General features: G+C 41.7%; 1 protein-coding gene and 1 non-coding gene across 2 annotated transcripts; one reads left to right on the forward strand and one right to left on the reverse strand.

Annotated features, from left to right (window-relative positions):
• Positions 1 to 8,680, forward strand: MRPL15 (mitochondrial ribosomal protein L15). The gene is made up of 5 exons (XM_002758923.7): positions 1 to 168; positions 1,339 to 1,493; positions 2,403 to 2,568; positions 6,062 to 6,185; positions 7,283 to 8,680. The coding sequence occupies exons 1-5, from the start codon at positions 61 to 63 to the stop codon at positions 7,618 to 7,620; spliced, it is 891 nt and encodes a 296-aa protein (XP_002758969.1). The 5' UTR covers positions 1 to 60; the 3' UTR covers positions 7,621 to 8,680.
• A 3,528-nt stretch (positions 8,681 to 12,208) lies between these two features.
• On the reverse strand, positions 12,209 to 12,336 carry LOC118148708 (U6atac minor spliceosomal RNA). The gene has a single exon (XR_004735624.1). It is a non-coding gene; the product is annotated as a U6atac minor spliceosomal RNA (small nuclear RNA).
• Positions 12,337 to 20,373: the final 8,037 nt, after the last annotated feature.

A 20,373-nucleotide genomic window follows, 5' to 3' on the forward strand; every position in this document is an offset into this window, starting at 1 on the left:
GAGACCACGTGGCCTCCCAGCGGCTCAGGGCGCCCTTGAAAGTTCTTGGATCTGGGAGCTATGGCAGGTCCTTTGCAGGGCGGTAGGTCCCGGGCCCTAGACCTACTCCGGGACCTGCCGCGTGTGAGCCTGGCCAACTTAAAGCCGAATCCCGGCTCCAGGAAACCGGTAAATGGCTGGTGGCGTTGCGGGGGAAACGCTGGGGACCGGGGCAATGGAAGCAGCCCTTCTCTCTCTGTCATTAGGAAAACTGCCTTTCTGGGAGGGTGTAGGGATGAATATAAGGTTGCCTCGTGCCTGTTGTCCTTTGCTGCCTAGAGGGCGATCGTTCCACGCGCACCCAGTTCTTAATAAAATTTGTTTTATTTATTTAGTTTTGAGACGGAGTCCCTTTCTGTCGCCCAGGCTGCAGTGCAAGGCTGCAGTGCAGTGGCGTCATCTCGGCGCACTGCAACCTCCGCCTCCTGGGTTCAAGTGTTTCTCCTGCCTCAGCCTCCTGAATAGCTGGGATTACAGGCGCACGCCACCACGCACAGTTAATTTTTGTAATTTTTAGTAGAGAAGGGGCTTGACCGTGTTCGTCAGGCTGGTCTCGAACTCCTGACCTCGTGATATGCCCGCCTCGCCCTTCCAAAGTGCTGGGATTACAGGCGTGAGCCACTGCCCCTGGCCAGTGTTTATTTTTAAAAACGTAAAGATATTAGGCAGAGAAGCCGACTCGCTGAAACTACAAAGTCATTGTGTCCTGCAAAATTGGATTTAAAATGAAGTGCTTTCCCTTTGTATTTTTATGTTCATTGGAAAGATCTGAATTGCAGCTGGCTCTTCTGCAGTTCAGTAAATACAGCTAGAAAAGCTGTTGACAGCGTACTGTCATTTCAGCAGTCAATTCGTTGCTTTGGTGAAATGATGGGAAGTAAATTAAGGAAGATTTTCTTCAACAATGTAGTTTCAAATAAAATTACAGGGTTATGAATGATATTTGCATATTTACAACTGATTTCAAAATAATAAATTTCTATCATTTAAAATGTTGTGTATATTTAATTCTAGGATTTTTTTCAGTTTTAGCCTATAATAAAAGCCTTATCCCCATCCCATACTTGACTTTTTCGTTTTGATGCACAGCTTGGACGTTGGTTATAAGAATTAGCTATGTCTTTAGAGGCAAAGATGCTAACAGAGCGTGTGGACGTTTGAGCAACTAGGACATGCCTGTCACAAAATAGTGGTTGGTTGGATGAATGAACAGCATAACAAAAAGATAAACGGTGAAGGGACGAAATGGGTTTTTAGAAATGCATCTGAAATTCACAAAATTCTCTTCTTTCCTTGTAGGAGAGGCGACCAAGAGGTCGGAGAAGAGGTAGAAAATGTGGCAGAGGCCACAAAGGAGAAAGGCAAAGAGGAACCCGGCCTCGTCTGGGCTTTGAAGGAGGCCAGACTCCATTTTACATCCGAATCCCAAAATACGGGTTTAACGAAGGACATAGGTAAGGTTGCTTTGCTTTTTAAAGTACAGGCTCCCAATTTCCATTGAGAAGCACCTAAAAAATAGTTTGGTAGAAATTTTAAATTCACTTTGAAGCAAACTTCTGCTACTATTCCTCTGAACCATTTTTTGGTCATGAAAATTTGCCTAAATAATTATTTATTTATTTTTTTTTGAGATGGAGTTTCGCTCTTGTTACCCAGGCTGGAGTGCAATGGCGCCATCTCGGCTCACCGCAACCTCCGCCTCCTGGGTTCAGGCAATTCTCCTGCCTCAGCCTCCCAAGTAGCTGGAATTGCAGGCATGCGCCACCATGCCCAGCTAATTTTTTGTATTTTTAGTAGACACGGGGTTTCATTATATTGACCAGGATGATCTCGATCTCTCGACCTCGTGATCCACCCCTCTTGGCCTCCCAAAGTGCTGGGATTACAGGCTTGAGCCACCACACCCGGCCTTGCCTAAATTATTAAAAGGAAAAAAAGCCCAGACATTGCACTCAGACCTACAAAATGGAGATTCTAATGCCTGCCTTCATAGTCGTTAAGAGAATTAGCAATAATATACGGTATATATAAAAATCTGGCCCACTGTAGTCACCTAATAAATGGTAACTACCATTATTACTTTGCGTTTCCTAGTAAGTTAAATTTTCCACAGATTTATTTGTGTATATAAATGAAGTAAATGCTTATAGAGGGAAATACTTTTTAGTGGAACAAAGGTGGTACAGCTATCATTTCATTAACCAAAACCAAGCAATATTACATGTTTGTGTTACACTCAAGAGGGTTTTATTTAGTTAAATAATTAAAATTGGTGGAGGAAAACACAGGACAAAGCTTTGAGTTGATTTGGAGAAGTTACAGGAAGATAAGAGTTTTCTAGCTCTTACATTCTTGTTTTACAGCTTCAGACGCCAGTATAAGCCTTTGAGTCTCAATAGACTGCAGTATCTTATTGATTTGGGTCGTGTTGATCCTACTCAACCTATTGACTTAACCCAGCTTGTCAATGGGAGAGGTGTGACCATCCAGCCACTTAAAAGAGATTATGGTGTCCAGCTGGTCGAGGAGGTAAGTCTGGATTAGATCTTTTGGTGTTATGTAGAAGGATTCTCCCTGGCACCAAGACGGAGTCTTCCTCTATCTCCAGGCTGAAGTACAATGGTGTGATCTTGGCTCACTGCAACCTCTTACTTCCGGGGTCAAGTGATTCTCCTGCCTCAGCCTCCTGAGTAGCTAGGATTACAGGCACACGTCACCACGCTCGGTTAATTTTTGTATTTCGAGTAGAGATGGGGTTTCACCATGTTGGCCATTGTGGTCTTGATCTGATCTCATGATATGCCTGCCTTGGCCTCCCAAAGTGCTGGGATTACAGGCATGAGCAACGTTGCCCATTTGGTTTTTTGTTTTGTTTTGTTTGTTTGTTTAAATAGAGACGGAGTCTTGCTCTGTCACCTAGGCTGGAGTGCAATGGCACAATCTCTGCTCACTGCCAACCTCTGCCCTCCAGGTTCAAGTGATTCTCATACCTCAGACTCCCAAGTAGCTGGGACTAAAGGCATGTGCCACCACATCTGGCTAATTTTTTTTATTTTTAGTAAAGATGGGGTTAGCCATGTTGGCCAAGCTGTTCTCAAACTCCTGACCTCAGTTGATCTGCCTACCTCAGCCTCCCAAAGTGTTGGGATTACAGGCTTGAGCTACCACGTGGGCCAAATTTTTTGTACATTGTCAATCAATTTCTGTTTATCAGTAATACGGTTGTATAGGTAAGTTAGTGTCCACTAGGGGGAAGCATATGTTTATGAAAAAACCTTTCAGATTCCTTTGAAAAAGTGAACTGTATGGATAAAAGCTTTCCAAATAAAGTAATTTGAAAAGAGAATACCAAATACAAGATTAAGCCTCAGTATTCTACCCTGGGTGTATAAGGAAATACACATGTAACTTTTAACATTATGGAAATCCGTGAACTCATCAGCCCTTAAACTGCACATGCCAACATCCTTAGGTGTGGTCTATTAAATTAGCAAAAGTAACCCCGAAAACTGTACCGCAGGGCACTGGTTAGTAAGTACAATTACACATCATTTATATCTCTCTTAACTGATTTACTTCTACAATTTCAGATTTGCAGGAAATAGTGCATAATAAGACAGTTTTGATCCCTTAGCACAAAACTATCAATTTGGAAATATATGTTCTCAAGGAAAAAGCAAAATGAAAGAAACCTGTTATAAAGACATTCCTAACAATGCTGTTTATACTACTGAAGATACTGGAACTGATGCCAATGCCCAAAAATAGGGAGACGGTTAAGCAAGCTATGGATTGCTTAAAAGTCACAAATGATGCAGCAAGACCCAGTTTTATTGAATCAAAGGTTGATTTGTTGATTACAAATACACATCAGTATTAGATATAAAAAAAGTGTGAAAATGCATTGTAGAATTGATGGAATATTTCTGAAATACATGAAAGTTCATAATTAATAGAAGGAGCTAAGCTGGAAGCCGGTTTCAGCTACATAAAACCTTTCGATTGCCATAGAGTGCTAATGCTGCCATCTTTTTATCAGAATCTGCTTTGAAATTAGAGAAAAATATAGCAATCCTGTGACCCAAAATTTAACTTTTAAGAGTTCAGAACTACAGTTTTCTTTTTTCTTTTCTTTTTTTTTTTGAGATGGAGTCTCGCTCTGTGCCCAGACTGGAGTGCTGTGGTGGGATCTTGGCTCATTGCAACCTCTACCTCCTAGGTTCAAGCGATTCTCCTGCCTCAGCCTCCCGAGTAGCCGGGATTGCAGGCACACGCCACCATGCCCAGCTAATTTTTTTGCTGGGATAACAGGCATGCGCCACCATGCCTGGGTACTTTTTGTATTTTTTTGAGACAGAGTTTCGCTCTTGTTACCCAGGCTGGAGTGCAATGGCACGATCTCGGCTCACCGCAACCTCCGCCTCCTGGGTTCAGGCAATTCTCCTGCCTCAGCCTCCCGAGTAGCCGGGATTACAGGCACATGCCACCATGCCCAGCTACTTTTTTTGTATTTTTAGTAGAGACGGGGTTTCACCATGTTGACCGGAATGATCTCGATCTCTTGACCTCGTGATCCACCCGCCTCGGCCTCCCAAAGTGCTGGGATTATAGGCATGAGCCACCATGCCTGGCCTAGCACTACATTTTCTAGGAAACAGTGGAGGTTTCTTTTTTGGTTTTTTTTTTTTTTTTTCAGCTTAAAGGCTATAATAAAGTCAATAGTGAATGCAAAGTGAATTTCTGTTGTCTTCTTTCTTTTTCTCTAGTGAGGCCAACTTTTCCAAAGCTCAGATTTTGTCAGATACTCTATTTTTCCACCTGCTCCAGCCTGCATATCCCCTTGTTTAACCTTCTGGGGGCCTGCTACTTAAGGCTAAGGAAGATAAGTTTTTATTTATGTCTGACAGCATAATGTTGTGGTTAAGAACACAGATGCTGTGACTAGACGCCCTGGATTACGGTCATTGCTTTGTGATCTTGGGCGTATGACTTCTCTGTGTCCCAGTATTTCCATCTGTGGAGTCAGTATAGCAGGAATCCTATCATCAGGTTGTTAATGAGGATTAAACAGTCTACTATTAATGAAGTATCAGGAATGAGTGCTTAGTAGGTACACATAAAATAGAAATATAGTCAGTCTTACACTGATTGAAAATTGGTAAAACAAGGTAGCCTAAATAAAAATGTTATAAAAAAAAGTGATAGGACCTCAAAGCAGAGATATTTAAAAAAGGAATTATAGTCATCCTTTAGGATTAGTTCCAGGACCACCTCCTCTCACCAAAATCCAGATGATCAAGTCTCTGTCTATCTAATATGACCTAGTATTTGCATATAACCTGCCACATTTTCACATATATTTTAAATCATCTCTAGCTTACTTACAATACCTAATAATAGGTTGTTGCACAAATAATTGTGGCTTTTGCTGTTGAAAGTAATGTAAATACTACATACATAGTTGTTATACTGTATTTTAAAAAATTGTTTTCTTATTGTTGGATTATTATTATTATGTTGTTGTTGTTGTTGTTGTTGTTGAGATGCAGTCTTGCCCTGCTGTCCAGACTGGCAGTGGTGTGATCTCAGCTCACTGCAACCTCTGCCTCCCAGGTTCAAGCGATTTTCCTGCCTCAGCCTCGAAGTAGCTGGTATTACTGGTGCCTGCCATCACGCCCAGTTAATTTTTGTATTTTTAGTAGAGACGGGGTTTCACCATGTTGACCAGGCTTGTCTCGAACTCGACCTCCAGTGATTTCCCTGCCTTGGTCTCCCAAAGTGCCAGGATTACAGGCATGAGCCACCACACCTGGTCTTATTTTTTATTATTACTTTTTTTCTGAAAATTTTCCATCCAGGTTGGTTGACTCACAGATGTGGAATCCACAGATATGGATGACTGACTCTACTGTTAGATTACAGGCACTTTGGAGGGAAAAACACTGTTTAAAAAGGAAACTTGACATAATTAATTTACTTTTAGCCAAGCTGTTTACCAACAGACTGTTTTGACATATTTCAGGGTGCAGACACCTTTACAGCGAAAGTTAATATTGAAGTACAGTTGGCTTCAGAACTAGCTATTGCTGCAATTGAAAAAAATGGTGGTGTCGTTACTACAGCCTTCTATGATCCAAGAAGTCTGGGTAAGCTTGTTCCGTCATCTTCTTTCTCTCTGTCTCAAGTTGGCTACTTTTTAATTACTTAGAGAATGGCAAATGTTGGTAGTAGTTTGGATATACTGTTAGATCTACATCTATCACATGGATTATTATGATTTAAAGAATACAGCATGTCGCAGACAGATATACCAAGGGCAAAGAAGACTCTCTGCCCTTCCCCTGAACTGTAGACCTGCATCTGCCTGCCTGGAAAATGATCTTGAGTGTCTAGCAGGGACCTCAAATGTAGCATGTCTGAAATGTCTCTTTTCTCTCTCTCTCTTTTTTTTTTTTTTTTTTGAGACAGAGTCTTGCTCTGTCGCCTAGGCTGGAGTGCAGTGGCATGATTTTGGCTCACTGCAACCTCCGCCCCCCAGGTTCAAGGGATTCTCCTGTCTCAGCCTCCCAAGTAGCTGGGATTACAGGCGCCTGCCACTATACCTGGCTAATTTTGGATAGAGACAGGTTTCACCATGTTGTCCAGGCTGGCCTCGAACTCCTGACCTCGAGTGGTCCCTTCTTGGCCTCCCAAAGTGTGGGAATTACAGGCATGAGCCATCACGACAAGCCCATCTTTTTTTATCTTAGCCTGGCTTCTCTTGCAGTCTTCCCTATGTGAGTAAACAAGTCCATCCAAAATTTGGAGTTCTGAACTTTTTCTTTTATGCCCTAATAAATCTTGTGAACTGTTTCTTTAAACCATGTCCACATTTGACCACTTCTCCAGCTACTGCCAATCTGTCCTAGCCACTGTCCTCTTGCCTGGATGACTGTGGGCCTTCAGGTGGCCTCTCTGTTGTTGCTTCCATCTGCAGTGGAGTGACATGGCATGAAGTTCCTTTTAAAGCATGTACTATCACTCTGCACAAAACCTCCCCTGGTGTCCATGCTGCTCCTATGAGACTGGTTGTGCCATTACACTCCAGCCTGGAAAAGGAGAGCAAAACTTGTCTCAAAAAAATAAAACTTAAGAATCAAGAGAAAGAAACTGTAACATCTCTGTGTTTACAGAGTTGCATCTCTATGTATGCCTACAGAGCTAATATTTGCATCTCACTTTTTAAATTTAAATTTTCTTTTAGATATTGTATGCAAACCAGTTCCATTCTTTCTTCGTGGACAACCCATTCCAAAAAGAATGCTTCCACCAGAAGAACTGGTACCATATTACACCGATGCAAAGAATCGTGGATACCTGGCAGATCCTGCCAAAGTTCCTGAAGCGCGACTTGAACTTGCCAGGAAGTACGGTTACATCTTACCCGATATCACTAAAGATGAACTCTTCAAAATGCTCTGTACTAGGAAGGATCCAAGGCAGATTTTCTTTGGTCTTGCTCCAGGATGGGTGGTGAATATGGCCGATAAGAAAATCCTAAAACCTGTAGATGAAAATCTCCTTAAGTATTATAGCTCATGAATCCCCATCCAAGAAAGCAAAGTTGTTAAAGAGGACTGGAATAGGGACCAAAAAATGTGTATTCGTCATTGCATTTTCCTTATGAATAACTTTCCAGATGATGATGTTACTTTTCTGTGTACTCGTCTCTCTCATTTTCATCTAAAATTAAAACAGCAGGAAACAAGGACTGCATGGAGAAACTGAGTCTGTGTGGGTTCTGTCTCAGAGACACAAACTCTCTGATAGTCTATGGAAGGTCAAGGACAACTGTTTTGGAATATTTCTTGTTTGTTTTTTCAATCCAGGCCTTGTTACTGTTGAAGATCAGAATGAATATGCAAGTGGAATGGGAATGACCTGTAGGCCTGCTCTGCCAAGATGAGAGGGGAGGGAGTGAGTTGGTGACTCCGCTTAACCTGTGGCCTCAGGGAAGCGCTGCTACCCAATGTCAAGATGGTGAGATCAGGATGTATGCTTAAGGTGTAAGGCTGATGAGTAGCTGCTAGGTAGATTTGCTAGCAACATGGAAGGTGAGAGAAACAAAAATTGCAAGTGAATTTATTTCCTCAATTCTATGGTCAAAGTGGACAATGATGATTAAGCCATTAACGTATTTTTTTGAAGAAGGTAAGTGTTCTAGTTTAAATTGATATAATTTTACTTATCTGACATTGGAGACCTTCATCTTTCAGTCATTACAAATGATTTTGAAAAAACGGTTTGAATATTGTATGAGCAATAAAAACAATTGGCAATGTGAGAATTAAACTTAGTTAATGTAAAAGATTCAGCAGTTAGTAAGATGTTTTTTTGAGGTAGTCTCCCTCTGTCGCCCAGGCTGGAGTCCAGTGGTGTGATCTCGGCTCACTGCAACCTCTGTGTCCCAGGTTTAGGCAAGCAGTTAGTATGATTATTTAGCTTCTCAAAGAAACTTTATATCCAAATCATGTGAAACCTTAATTTACATTGAACAATTAAAGATTGATCTTTAATAATTTATAATTCTTCCACAGTAGAAATGAAATGATTCCTGGCTGGTTATTTTCTTAAAAATTAAAAAATTTGAAAAATTCAAAAATGCAATATTCCTTTTGTTTGCTTATTGATCTCATATGTTTTGTTCTGAGTTTCAATTTATAAAATAATTTATGTCCCCAGAGTATCTTTTAACTTTTATCCAGGATAAAAGTTATGTAATTGACTTGTTATTAAGCGATTCCTTAGAACCTACGACTTATAAAGAATTATGACTAGGACCATCTTCTTTTTTTCTTTTTTCTTTTTTTTTTTTTTGACATGGAGTTTTTTTCTTGTTGCCCAGGCTGGAGTGCAATGGTGTGATCTCAGCTCACTGCAACCTCCCAGGTTCAAGTGATTCTCCTGCCTTAGCCTCCAGAATAGCTGGGATTACAGGTGTCTACCACCATGCCCAGCTAATTTTTTATATTTTTAGTAGAAATGGGGTTTCACCATGTTGACCAGGCTGGTCTCAAAGTCCTGACCTTGATCTGCGCACCTCAGTCTCCTAAAGTGCTAGGACTACAGGCATGAGCCACTGTGCCCAGCTGACCATCTTCTTTAATAACATGAAATCCTATGAATTTCGAAGAATAGGCAGAAATTTAAAAACATGCGTCTATTTTTCAGATACCCAAGTGACAGAGCTGGTATGTTAGCGTTCATTTTGGCTCCACTGATAGGATCCCCAGATCACAGTGCTTGAGTGAGATAATTTATTTTTTTCTCTCACACAAAGACTTGAGATCAGTTGAAGGCTGGTTGCTGGCTCTGCTCCACAGTCTCAGCCTGAGATGCTCTCATTCTTAGAGTGAGATGCTCATTTTCATGATCCAGGTAGACAAAGAGCAAGCCTGCTTTTCCTAAGGAAGTTTCCACGCAAACTTATTTATATACCATTGGCCAGAACTTGGATACCATTACCATCCCATTGTTTTGAAGGGGGTTGAAGCCTTTACTTTGGCACCTTCTGAGCTGAGCTGAAAAATTCTATTATGATGGGTGCGTAAGAGAATAGATGTATTGGACAACCAGCAAGGGAACTGTCACCTGTGTTGATATTGAAACCTCAACTCTGGAGTTAATTGACTTAACATTAGACAAATACAGGAAAAGTGCACAATTATTTAATTCTGTACCATCTGGAATGCAAGGTTCAGTAAGTCAGATAATAATAAGTTGATTAATCTGTTAATCTTGATTTACAAAATATTTTTGAAGAGTGATGATGTCAGAGGCGGCTGAACCACAGTGACTCCATCTTGAATAGGGCCTGAGTGAGTAAAAGACCTACTGGGCTGCATTCTGTGTGGTTAGGCATTCTTAGTCACAGGATGAGATGGGGTTGGCATGAGGTTCAGGTCACAAAGACCTTGCTGATAGAACAGACTGTGGTAAAGATGCCAGTGAAATCCCACCAAAACCAAGATGGTGATGCAAGTAGCCTCTTGTCGTCTTCACTGCTCATTATACACTAATTATAATGCATTAGCATACTAAAAGACACTCCCACCAGGGCCATGACAGTTTACAAAATGCCATGGCAATGTCAGGAAGTTACCCTATATGGTCTAAAATGGGGAGGAACTCTCAGTTCTGGGAATTGGCCACCCCTTTCCCAGAAAGCTCATGAATAATCCACCCCTTGTTTAGCGTATAATAAACAACCATAAAAATAGCCATCTAGTAGCCGATTCTGCTGCTCTGCCTATCGAGTAGCCATTCTGTTATTCCTTTACTTATTATAAACTTGCTTTCACTTTATGGACTGAATCTTTCTTGCACAAGATTCAGGAACCCTCTATTGGGGTCTGAATCAGGACCCCTTTCCTGTAACAATGGCAAAGCACAGGAAACCATCTGAGAAGAGGCATTCACTTTTTTCTATGGCTGCTTTTAATAAACGTTTTTAACAAAGCCATCCTCCTATGTTAAATATTTTAAAAGTTATATTTGAATATAATATATGGAGGAAAAGAGAGGGTAAGATGCAAAGAAGGTTGCTAAGAAAAGCGCCAAAGGGCCAGGCGTGGCAGCTCACACCTGCGATCCCAGCACTTTGAGAGGCTGCGGTGGGTGGATTACCTGAGGTCAGGAGTTCAAGACCAGCTGGCCAACATGATGAAAACTCGTCTCTACTAACAATACAAAAATTAGCTGGGTGTGGTGATACATGCCTGTAATCCCAGATACTCAGGAGGCTGAGGCAGAAGATTCACTTGAAGCCGGGAGGTGAAGTTTGCAGTGAGTGGAGAGCATGCCAGTATGCTCTAGCTTGGGCAATAGAGTGAGACTCCATCTCAAAAAACAAAACAATGTGTTTTTATTGACTATTGCAGTGAGTCAAGAGCAGAATACATACATTCATTCATTCTCTCTCTCTCTCTCTCTCTCTCTCTCTCTCTCTCTCTCTCTCTCTCTCTCTCTCTCTCTTTCTTTCTCTGTCACCCAGGATGCAGTGCAGTGGTATAATCTTGGCTCACTGCAATCTCCACCTCCCAGGTTCAAGTGATTCTCCTACTCTCCCGAGTAGCTGGGATTTCAGGCGTGCACCACCATGCCTGGCTAATTTTTGTATTTTTGGTAGAGATGGGGTTTCATCGTGTTGGCCAGGCTGGCCTTGAACTGACCTCAAGTGATCCAGCTGCCTTAGCCTCCCAAAGTTCTGGGATTATAGGTGTGAGCCACTGCGCCCGGCCAAAATACATTTTCTTCTTGTTAAATCACTGTTGAGAAAAGACCTAAAATACTTTCAATCGTTATAAATAATTCATGCTTGTTTTGAAACTTATGTAATATAAGAATAAAAAGTAAAAAGCAAAAGCATATTCTTTTGCTGTTGCCTGTCTCTGAACTACTTCCCAAAGGTAACTAACTAAACCAAGGAGATAGACTGTGTACTGTTCTGGACTTGGCTTAAATATCTAATATATTTTAAAGACTTCTGAGTATTTTTTAATTTAAAAAGTCTATTTTGGGCTTTATTGAAATTTAGAATGTCTGCAAAGCACATTACAGATTGGAAAAAAGTATTTCCAAAATATATAACAGTGGCTCACGCCTGTAATCCCAGCACTTTGGGAAGCTGAGGTGGGCAATCACTTGAGGTCAGGAGTTTAAGACCTGCCTGGCCAACATGGTAAAACCTTGTCTCTACCAAAAATACAAAAATCAGGCTGGGTGCAGTGGCTCACGCCTGTAATCCCAGCACTTCGGGAGGCCGAGACGGGTGAATCACAAGGTCAGGAGTTTGAGACCAGCCTGGCCAATATGGTGAAACCCCATCTCTACAAGAAATACAAAAATTAGCTAGGCATGGTAGTGGGCACCTGTAGTCCCAGCTACTCAGGAGGCTGAGGCAGGAGAATCGCTTGAACCTGGGAGATGGAGATTGCAGTGAGCAGAGATAGCGCCACTGCACTCCAGCTTGGGTGACAGAGCGAGACTCCATCTCAAAACAAACAAAAACAAAAAATACAAAAATTAGCCGGATGTGGTGGCATGTGCTTGTAATCGCAGCTATTTGGGAGACTGAGGTGGGAGAATCACTTGAACTCTGGGGGTGGAAGTTGCAATGAGCTGAGATTTAAAAAAAATTTTTTTAGAATACAGTGAAAAGAAGATACAAACATAGTGAGATGTCAGGAACTCTGTGTTGTCAGGCCCCAGGGCCTCTTCCATCCTTGTCAAGGGGAGGGCTAACCTTTCATACAACACATTTTCTGAGTATTTATTATTAGGGTATTCAAACTGCACTCCCTTATTCTTAAACCATTTAAAATGGAATCCATTTGAGATGGAGTCTTGCTCTGTCACCCAGGCTGGAGTGCAGTGGTGCAATCTTGGCCCATTGCAACCTTCACCTCCTGGGTTCAAGTGATTCTCCTGCTTCAGCCTCTTGAGTGGCTGGGACTACAGGTGTGCGCCACCACATCCAGCTAATTTTAAAAATACTTTTAGTAGAGACGGGGTTTCACTGTGTTAGCCAGGATGGTCTCCATCTCCTGACCTCGTGATCTGCCGGCCTTGGCCTCCCAAAGTGCTGGGATTACAGACATGAGCCACCACGCCTGGCTCACTTTGTCTTTTAAACTGTGTAAAATACAGTGACTAGCTGTATAAAATATGAAGACTGTGTAAAATGACCTCTAAAGTCTGTAATACACTGAAGAAACTTTGACCTCAACCTATTTGCATAGAAATGAACATCCTTAAATTTAGACACATCCTGTGCGGTATCCATGTAAGAGGTTCCATTTTTCTTCATATCAGAGTGTGCCGGCCTTGCTCTAGGTAAGTTACTGCCTTGCCTTATTTGTGCCTGAAGAGGTTTTCCTTTTGTGATTCAGTTCACAATTGAACATTTGGAGGGCCTGGTGCTGCCTCAACAGGAAAAATTATTAATGGGGAACAAGGGAGGAAGTTAGTCACGTAAAGATAGACTGCACAGGCAACAGCCTTCCAGACTCAGAATGACCCTTGGGTTCCCTCCCCCATCCTCCAAGTAATATGACTGCACTACCCTGACAACAGTTATGGAAGGGAAAAGAGACAGTCAAACATTAGACTGACTTCTCTGTGGCTGTCTTAGGTGGCCCACAGGTGAAAGGAAGTTGGGATAGGATGAGAAAGGGAAGAACGAAAACAGGAAACAGATGTCTGGTGACAAATAATGCTCGGAGAGTACTTATTCAGTGAGCACGGGCTTAGTCACAAACAGCTGTATCCTGGTCTCAATATGAGAATCGTGCAGATAAGTTCTCAGCCAAAACAGGCACGTTCCACAAAATCCATCCATTCTGTTGAATAAAGTTAATCTTCAAATTGCCATATAGCTGGGAAACTCAAGTTCATTTTACCTGCACAGCATCGCTGGGCTCTATGATGCTGCTATACCAGGGTCCCTGTGCCATGTACAAGGATAATGGGGCAGAGCACGCACCAGCAGATGGTATTGTTATTTTCTTAAGGGTTCATATCCCTTGGAAATCTACGTATAAAAGAATGCTTCAGTCTAGATTTTAGTACTCTCGTTGTACGTGGCAGCTTCCAGTTATATGGCTAGTTTGCATCCAATCCTTTGAGTTAATAGGCATTTTTAAATATTTTTTTAACTCCTTAGAGAAATCATTGCTAGGGAATTTCCTGTTTATTGAGATCCTGGGTTTTCTTTTTTAAAAATGTAATGCTACTCTATTCTTTGAAAATGAGAGTGGCTCTGCCATAGCCGGGCCAAATGTCAGATAACAGCAGTGTAAAGCAATGTAGTTGGTGGCAGAGAATAAAGCGCGCTCTCTGATGTTCGTACAGATGCCAAATGGCTGCATTTTGGTGCTTTACTAAAGAGACTTCTCATGGTAGAAGTAGCATGCCTTCCATGTCACCAAACCTGGATTTGAATCCAGGCTCTGACAGCAGCTGTGTGACCTTGGGCACATCACATAACTGCTGTGCTCTCATCTGTCTCACATGTGAAATGGAGATATACCCACCTCTGTGTTTCCGTGTTTGGGAGACTCCGTGAGGTTATTTGTGGGGAGACACCAAGGTCAGCCAGTTTGCAGAGCCACCTGGAGCAGTTTACTTGGGCTCAGACGTCAAGACTAGCTGTGCGACCTTGACAGGTTACTTAACATCTCTGTGCTTCTGTCTCACCATCTGAAAAATAGGGATGATTGATCCTAATGCATATGGTTATGAGGATTGAAAGAAGTCAATATTTGTAACACACTTACCATAACGCCTGACACATAAATACCCCGTACGTGTTCACAAATCAAGTATTTTTTATAGTCCCTCTCATGTGATAGCCATTTTATAAAAACATTTCCTTTTTTTTGAGACAAAGTTTTGCTCTGTCACCCAGGCCGGAGTGCAGTGGCACGATCTCAGCTCACTGCAACCTCCACCTCCCAGGTTCAAGCAATTCTCCTACTTCAACCTCCCTAGTAGCTGGGACTACAGGCTCATGCACCATATCGGTCAGGCTGGTCTTGAACTCCTGACCTCATGATCCACCCACGTCAGCCTCCCAAATTACTGGGATTATAGGCATGAGCCACTGTGCCCAGTCAAAACATTTCTCAAGATTTTTGTGGTTAGCCTTTAATGGATTGTTCTTGTATCTCATTAATGAAAAGAAATGCAACCTAAACTATGATTTTTACCTATTGAGTATGTTTTGAAGGGGGAGCATGGTGGGGATTAGACCCAGAACTAGGAGGGTGAAGCTGAATTTCTTACTTAATCATTGATTTTCTTTGCAAAACCTTCAGGTCCCATTAATTCTGGAAAAGGTATTTAAATTGATGGGAAACATTTAAATAGCTAATGTTATCTGATTCTAAAAACTACATATTTGAGGAAATCTGGAAATACAAAAGGGGAAAAAAGAGTTAACTTAAGATTTAAGATTTTGGCTATGTGATGCTCTGATTTTTGTTTTTCTCTCTATAGATAGAACTGATTTTTGTCATTTTCATCAATTAAGTATTTATTGTTTAAAAGATATGTAAATGGAAACATAAGGTCTAGAGCTTACTAATATGAATAAAAGACTTTCTTCTTTTTTTTAGTTTGCTAAATGCTCTGTTTATTCTGCAAATAAGGCTTAGAAATGTATAGACACAATTTGTAGGTTGGAAGATGTCTGTGTAGTTATGACTTCAAAACTATACTTCACAAAAGCAGTAGTGAGGGCAGCTTAGGAATACATTAACCTACCATTGTTTTGTTCAGAGCGAACACAGTGAGAATAGATTCCTAAGGCCTGTTTCTCTAGGTGACTGTCACATTTTGCTGCTCTAGTTTTTTTTTTTTTTTTTTTTTGAGATGGAGTTTCGCTCTTGTTACCCAGGCTGGAGTGCAATGGCGCGATCTCGGCTCACCGCAACCTCCGCCTCCTGGGTTCAGGCAATTCTCCTGCCTCAGCCTCCTGAGTAGCTGGGATTACACGCGCCACCGTGCCCAGCTAATTTTTTGTATTTTTAGTAGAGACGGGGTTTCAGCATGTTGACCAGGATGGTCTCGATCTCTTGAGCTCGTGATCCACCCGCCCCGGCCTCCCAAAGTGCTGGGATTAACAGGCTTGAGCCACCGCGCCCGGCCTGCTGCTCTAGTTTTTAAGAACAAGTAGAGACTTCACTTGAGCCGCCACCTCCTCGCTGTTCAGGGCTTCAATTGCAAGCGCGAACTCAAAGCTGGTCCCAGGCCCACGGCTTGTAAGAATCAGGCCGTCCTTTCCACCTGATTCTCAGAGTAGGTGTAATGACCTCCGTTTATCATTTTGTCTTTAGCAAGCGATGTGTTGTAACTTTGCTTTCAAAACCTATTTCATGAGCCAACAGAGCAGTAGGACCTGTACAGATGGCTATTTTTTTCTTTTAAGAAAACTTTTAATTTTTCTTTTCCATTAATGGAAACATTTATTTATTTATTTTATTTTGAGACAGAGTTGCACTTTGTCACCCAGGCTCGAGTGCAGTGGCATGACCTTGGCTCACTGCAACCTCTGCCTCCTGAGTTCAAGCTATTCTCCTGCCTCAGCTTCCCAACCAAGTAACTGGGATTATGGGGCACTTGCCACCATGCCCGGAAAAGTTTTTTGTATTTTTAGTAGACACAAGAGTTTTACCGTGTTGACCAGGCTGGTCTTGAACTCCAGACCTCAAGTGATCTGCCCGCCTTGGCTTCCCAAAGTGCTAGGATTACAGGTGTGAGCCACCGCGCCTGGTTTAATTCACTTTTCTTACAGTGTACAATTTAGCGGTTTTTGGTGCATTCACAGAAACTGCAACTATCATTGCTGTCTAATTCTATATCACGTTATTTCTAGGAGTCGTCACCCTAGAAAGAAACCTCCTCCTCATTTAAACTCCATTCCACCCTTCCCTCAGCCCCTGGCAACTGCCAATCTGCATTCCATCTTTGTGGATTGACCTAATCTGGACATTTCATATAGCTGGAATTATGTAATATAAGCCTTTTGTGTCTGGCTTCTTTCACTTGGCATAATTTTTTTTTTTTAAATTGAGACGGAGTTTCACTCTTGTTGCCCAGGCTGGAGTGCAGTGATGCGATCTCAGTTCACTACAACCTCTGCCTCCTGGGTTCAAGTGATTCTCCTACCTCAGTCTCCCAAGGAGCTGGGATTACAGGCCACCACACCCAGCTAGTTTTATATTTTTGGTAGAGACAGGGTTTCTCCATGTTGGTCAGGCTGGTCTTGAACTCCTGACCTCAGGTGATCCACCCGCCTTGGCCCCCCAAAGTGCTGAGATTACAGGTGTGAGCCACCTCGCTCGACCTCACTGTGCATAATGTTTGGAAAGTTATCCATGTATGGCATGTTCCACTACCTCATTTCTTTTTGATGGCCAAATAGCTTTCCATCATGTGGCGTGCTTATGCATTCATCAGTTGGTGGACATGTGAGTTGTTTCCATGTTGGGGCTAGTATAAATAATGCTGTCGTAAACATATGTTTGCAAGTCTTTGTGTGAACATATGTTTTTATTTCTCTTGGAAAGATACTTGGCAGTGAAATTGCTGAGTAGAACAGCAAATTTATGTTTAACTTTTTTTTTTTTTTGAGACAGTATCTCACTGTATCACCCAGGCTGAGTGCAGTGGTACCATCTTGGCTCACTGCAACCTCTGCCTCTTGGGTTCAAGTGATTCTTGAGTCTTAGCCTCCCATGTAGCTGGGATTACAGGTGCATGCCACCATGGCCCAGGCAACTTTTTGTATTTCTAGTAGAGATGGGGTTTCGCTATGTTGCCCAGGCTGGCCTCAAGTGATCCACCTGTCTCAGACTCCCAAAGTGCTGGGACTACAGGTTTGAGCCACTATGCCCGGCCCATGTTTGACTTTCACAGAAACTGGAAAATTGTTTTCTAAAGTGGCTGCACCATGATCCTCCCACCTTAGCCTCCCAAAGTGTTGGGATTACAGGTGTGAGTCATTGCCTCAGCCTATGTTCTTAGAAACTAGACAAACTGTGGTTATATACATAGTATATTAAAATAATGTAAATTTTTAAAATTATGGTAGCATTTACATAACACTCTCCCACCAGCAATGAGTGCTCCTGTTTCTTACATCCTTGCCAACATTTGTTATCTGCATTTTTGATGATAACCATTCTAGTGGGTGGAAATGGTATCTCATTGTGAGTTTGATTTGCATTTCACTAATAACAACGTGGAACATGTGGGACAAGAATAGCTTCTTGGCCATTTGTATTAAGAGACTTCATATTTTTCTGTGTACTTGAAATTTTATAAAGATAATTCTGATGATTATTGAGCATCTATATATGTCAGGAAGTTTTACAAACTTTATTTATTTAATCCTCACCAGATCTTTTTATTTATCCCATTTTATAGGTGAAAAAAATTGAGGCGCAGAGAGGTCAAGTATTTAGTACAAGCACATACAGCTAGAAGTATCAGGGCTAAAATATAAACCCAAGCCAACTGGTTCCAGACACAATGTTCTTTTTTTTTTTTTTTTATGGACATTCACTCTTGTTTCTCAGGCTGGAGTGCAGTGGCACGAACTTAGCTCGTTGCAACCTCTGCCTCCCAGGTTCAAGCCATTCTCTTGCCTCAGCCTCCCGAGTAGCTGGGATTACAAGCATGCACCAACATGCCCAGCTAATTTTGTACTTTTAGTATAGACAAGGTTTCACCATGTTGGTCATGCTGGTCTTGAACTCCTGACCTCAGGTGATCCTCCTGCCTTAGCCTCCCAAAGTGTTGGGATTGCAGGTGTGAGTCACCGCACTTGGCCTGTGTTCTTAGATACTAGACAAACTGTTGTTATATACATAGTACATTAAAATACTTTAAATGTTTTTTTATTATGGTAACATTTACATAACATAAAATGTACCATTTAACCATTGGTAAGTGTATATTAAGTGGCTTCAAGTGCATGATATACATTAAGCGCATTCACAATGTTATGTAACAATCACCACTATCCATTTCCAGAACCTTTTCATCATTCCGAGCCTAAACTCCATACAATTAGACATCAGCTCCCTGTTTTCTCCTGCCCTAGCCCTTGGTAACCATTATTCTACTTTCTGTCTATGAATTTGCCTATTCTAGGCACCCCATACAAGTGGCACCAATGTTTGTCCTTTTGTGTCTGGCCTATTTTACTTAACATAATGTTTTCAAGGTTCATCCATATGACAGCATGTATCAAAATTTCATTTTTTTTTATTGCATTTTAGGTTTTGGGGTACATGTGCAGATCATGCAAGATAGTTGCATAGGTACACACATGGCAGTGTGTTTTGCTGCCGTCTTCCCCTTCACCCACATTTGGCATTTCTCCCCAGGCTATCCCTCCCCGCTACCCCCCCCGCCGCTGTCCCTCCCCTATTCACCACAGTAGACCCCAGTGTGTAGTACTCCCTTCCCTGTGTCCATGTGTTCTCTTTTTTCATCACCTGCCAATGAACGAGAATATGTGGTATTTTATTTTCTGTTCTTGTGTCAGTTTGCTGAGAATGATGTTCTCCAAATTCATCCATGTCCCTACAAAGGACACAAACTCATCCTTTTTGATTAATGCATAATATTCCATGGTGTATATGTGCCACATTTTCCCAATCCAGTCTATTGTGGATGGGCATTTGGGTTGGTTCCAGGTCTTTGCTATTGTAAACAGTGCTGCAATGAACATTCGTGTGCATGTGTCCTTATAGTAGAATGATTTATAGTTTTTTGGATATATACCCAGTAATGGAATTGCTGGGTCAAATGGAATTTCTATTTCTAAGGCCTTGAGGAATCGCCACACTGTCTTCCATAATGGTTGAACTAATTTACACTCCCACCAACAGTGTAAAAGTGTTCCTATTGCTCCACATCCCCTCCAGCATTTGTTATCTCCAGATTTTTTAATGATCGCCATTCTAACTGGTGTAAGATGGTATCTCAATGTGGTTTTGATTTGCATCTCTCTGATGACCAGTGATGATGAGCATTTTTTCATATGTTTGTTGGCCTCATGTATGTCTTCTTTTGAAAAGTATCTGTTGATATCCTTTGCCCATTTTTGAATGGGCTTGTTTGTTTTTTTCCTGTAAATTTGTTTGAGTTCTTTGTAAATTCTGGATATCAGCCCTTTGTCAGATGGGTAAACTGCAAAAATTTTTTCCCATTCTGTTGGTTGCCGATTCACTCTAGTGACTGTTTCTTTTGCCGTGCAGAAGCTGTGGAGTTTCATTAGGTCCCATTTGTCTATTTTGGCTTTTGTAGCCAATGCTTTTGGTGTTTTGGTCATGAAGTCCTTGCCTACTCCTACGTCCTGAATGGTTTTGCCTGGATTTACCTCTAGGGTTTTTATGGTGCCAGGTCTTATATTTAAGTCTTTAATCCATCTGGAGTTAATTTTAGTGTAAGGTGTCAGGAAGGGGTCCAGTTTCTGCTTTCTGCATATGGTTAGCCAGTTATCCCAACACCATTTATTAAACAGGGAGTCCTTTCCCCATTGCTTGTTTTTGTCTGGTTTATCAAATATTGTATGGTTGTAGATATGCTGTGTTGCCTCCGATTCCTCTGTTCTGTTCCATTGGTCTATATCTCTGTTTTGGTACCAGTACCATGCTGTTTTGATTACTGTAGCCTTGTAGTATAGTTTGAAGTCCGGTAGTGTGATGCCTCCCGCTGTGTTCTTTTTGCTTAGAATTGACTTGGCTATGCGGGCTCTCTTTTGGTTTCATATGAAGTTCATGG

The sequence above is a fragment of the Callithrix jacchus genome, chromosome 16 (assembly GCF_049354715.1).
Source record: "Callithrix jacchus isolate 240 chromosome 16, calJac240_pri, whole genome shotgun sequence".
Classification (NCBI taxonomy): domain Eukaryota; kingdom Metazoa; phylum Chordata; class Mammalia; order Primates; family Cebidae; genus Callithrix; species Callithrix jacchus.

Coding starts and splice junctions, on each gene's coding strand:
- MRPL15 (XM_002758923.7), top strand. CDS start 61: ATGGCAGGTCCTTTGCAGGGCGGTAGGTCCCGGGCCCTAGACCTACTC. Junction 169..1,338: donor ATCCCGGCTCCAGGAAACCG/GTAAATGGCTGG, acceptor CTTTCCTTGTAG/GAGAGGCGACCAAGAGGTCG. Junction 6,186..7,282: donor CTATGATCCAAGAAGTCTGG/GTAAGCTTGTTC, acceptor ATTTTCTTTTAG/ATATTGTATGCAAACCAGTT.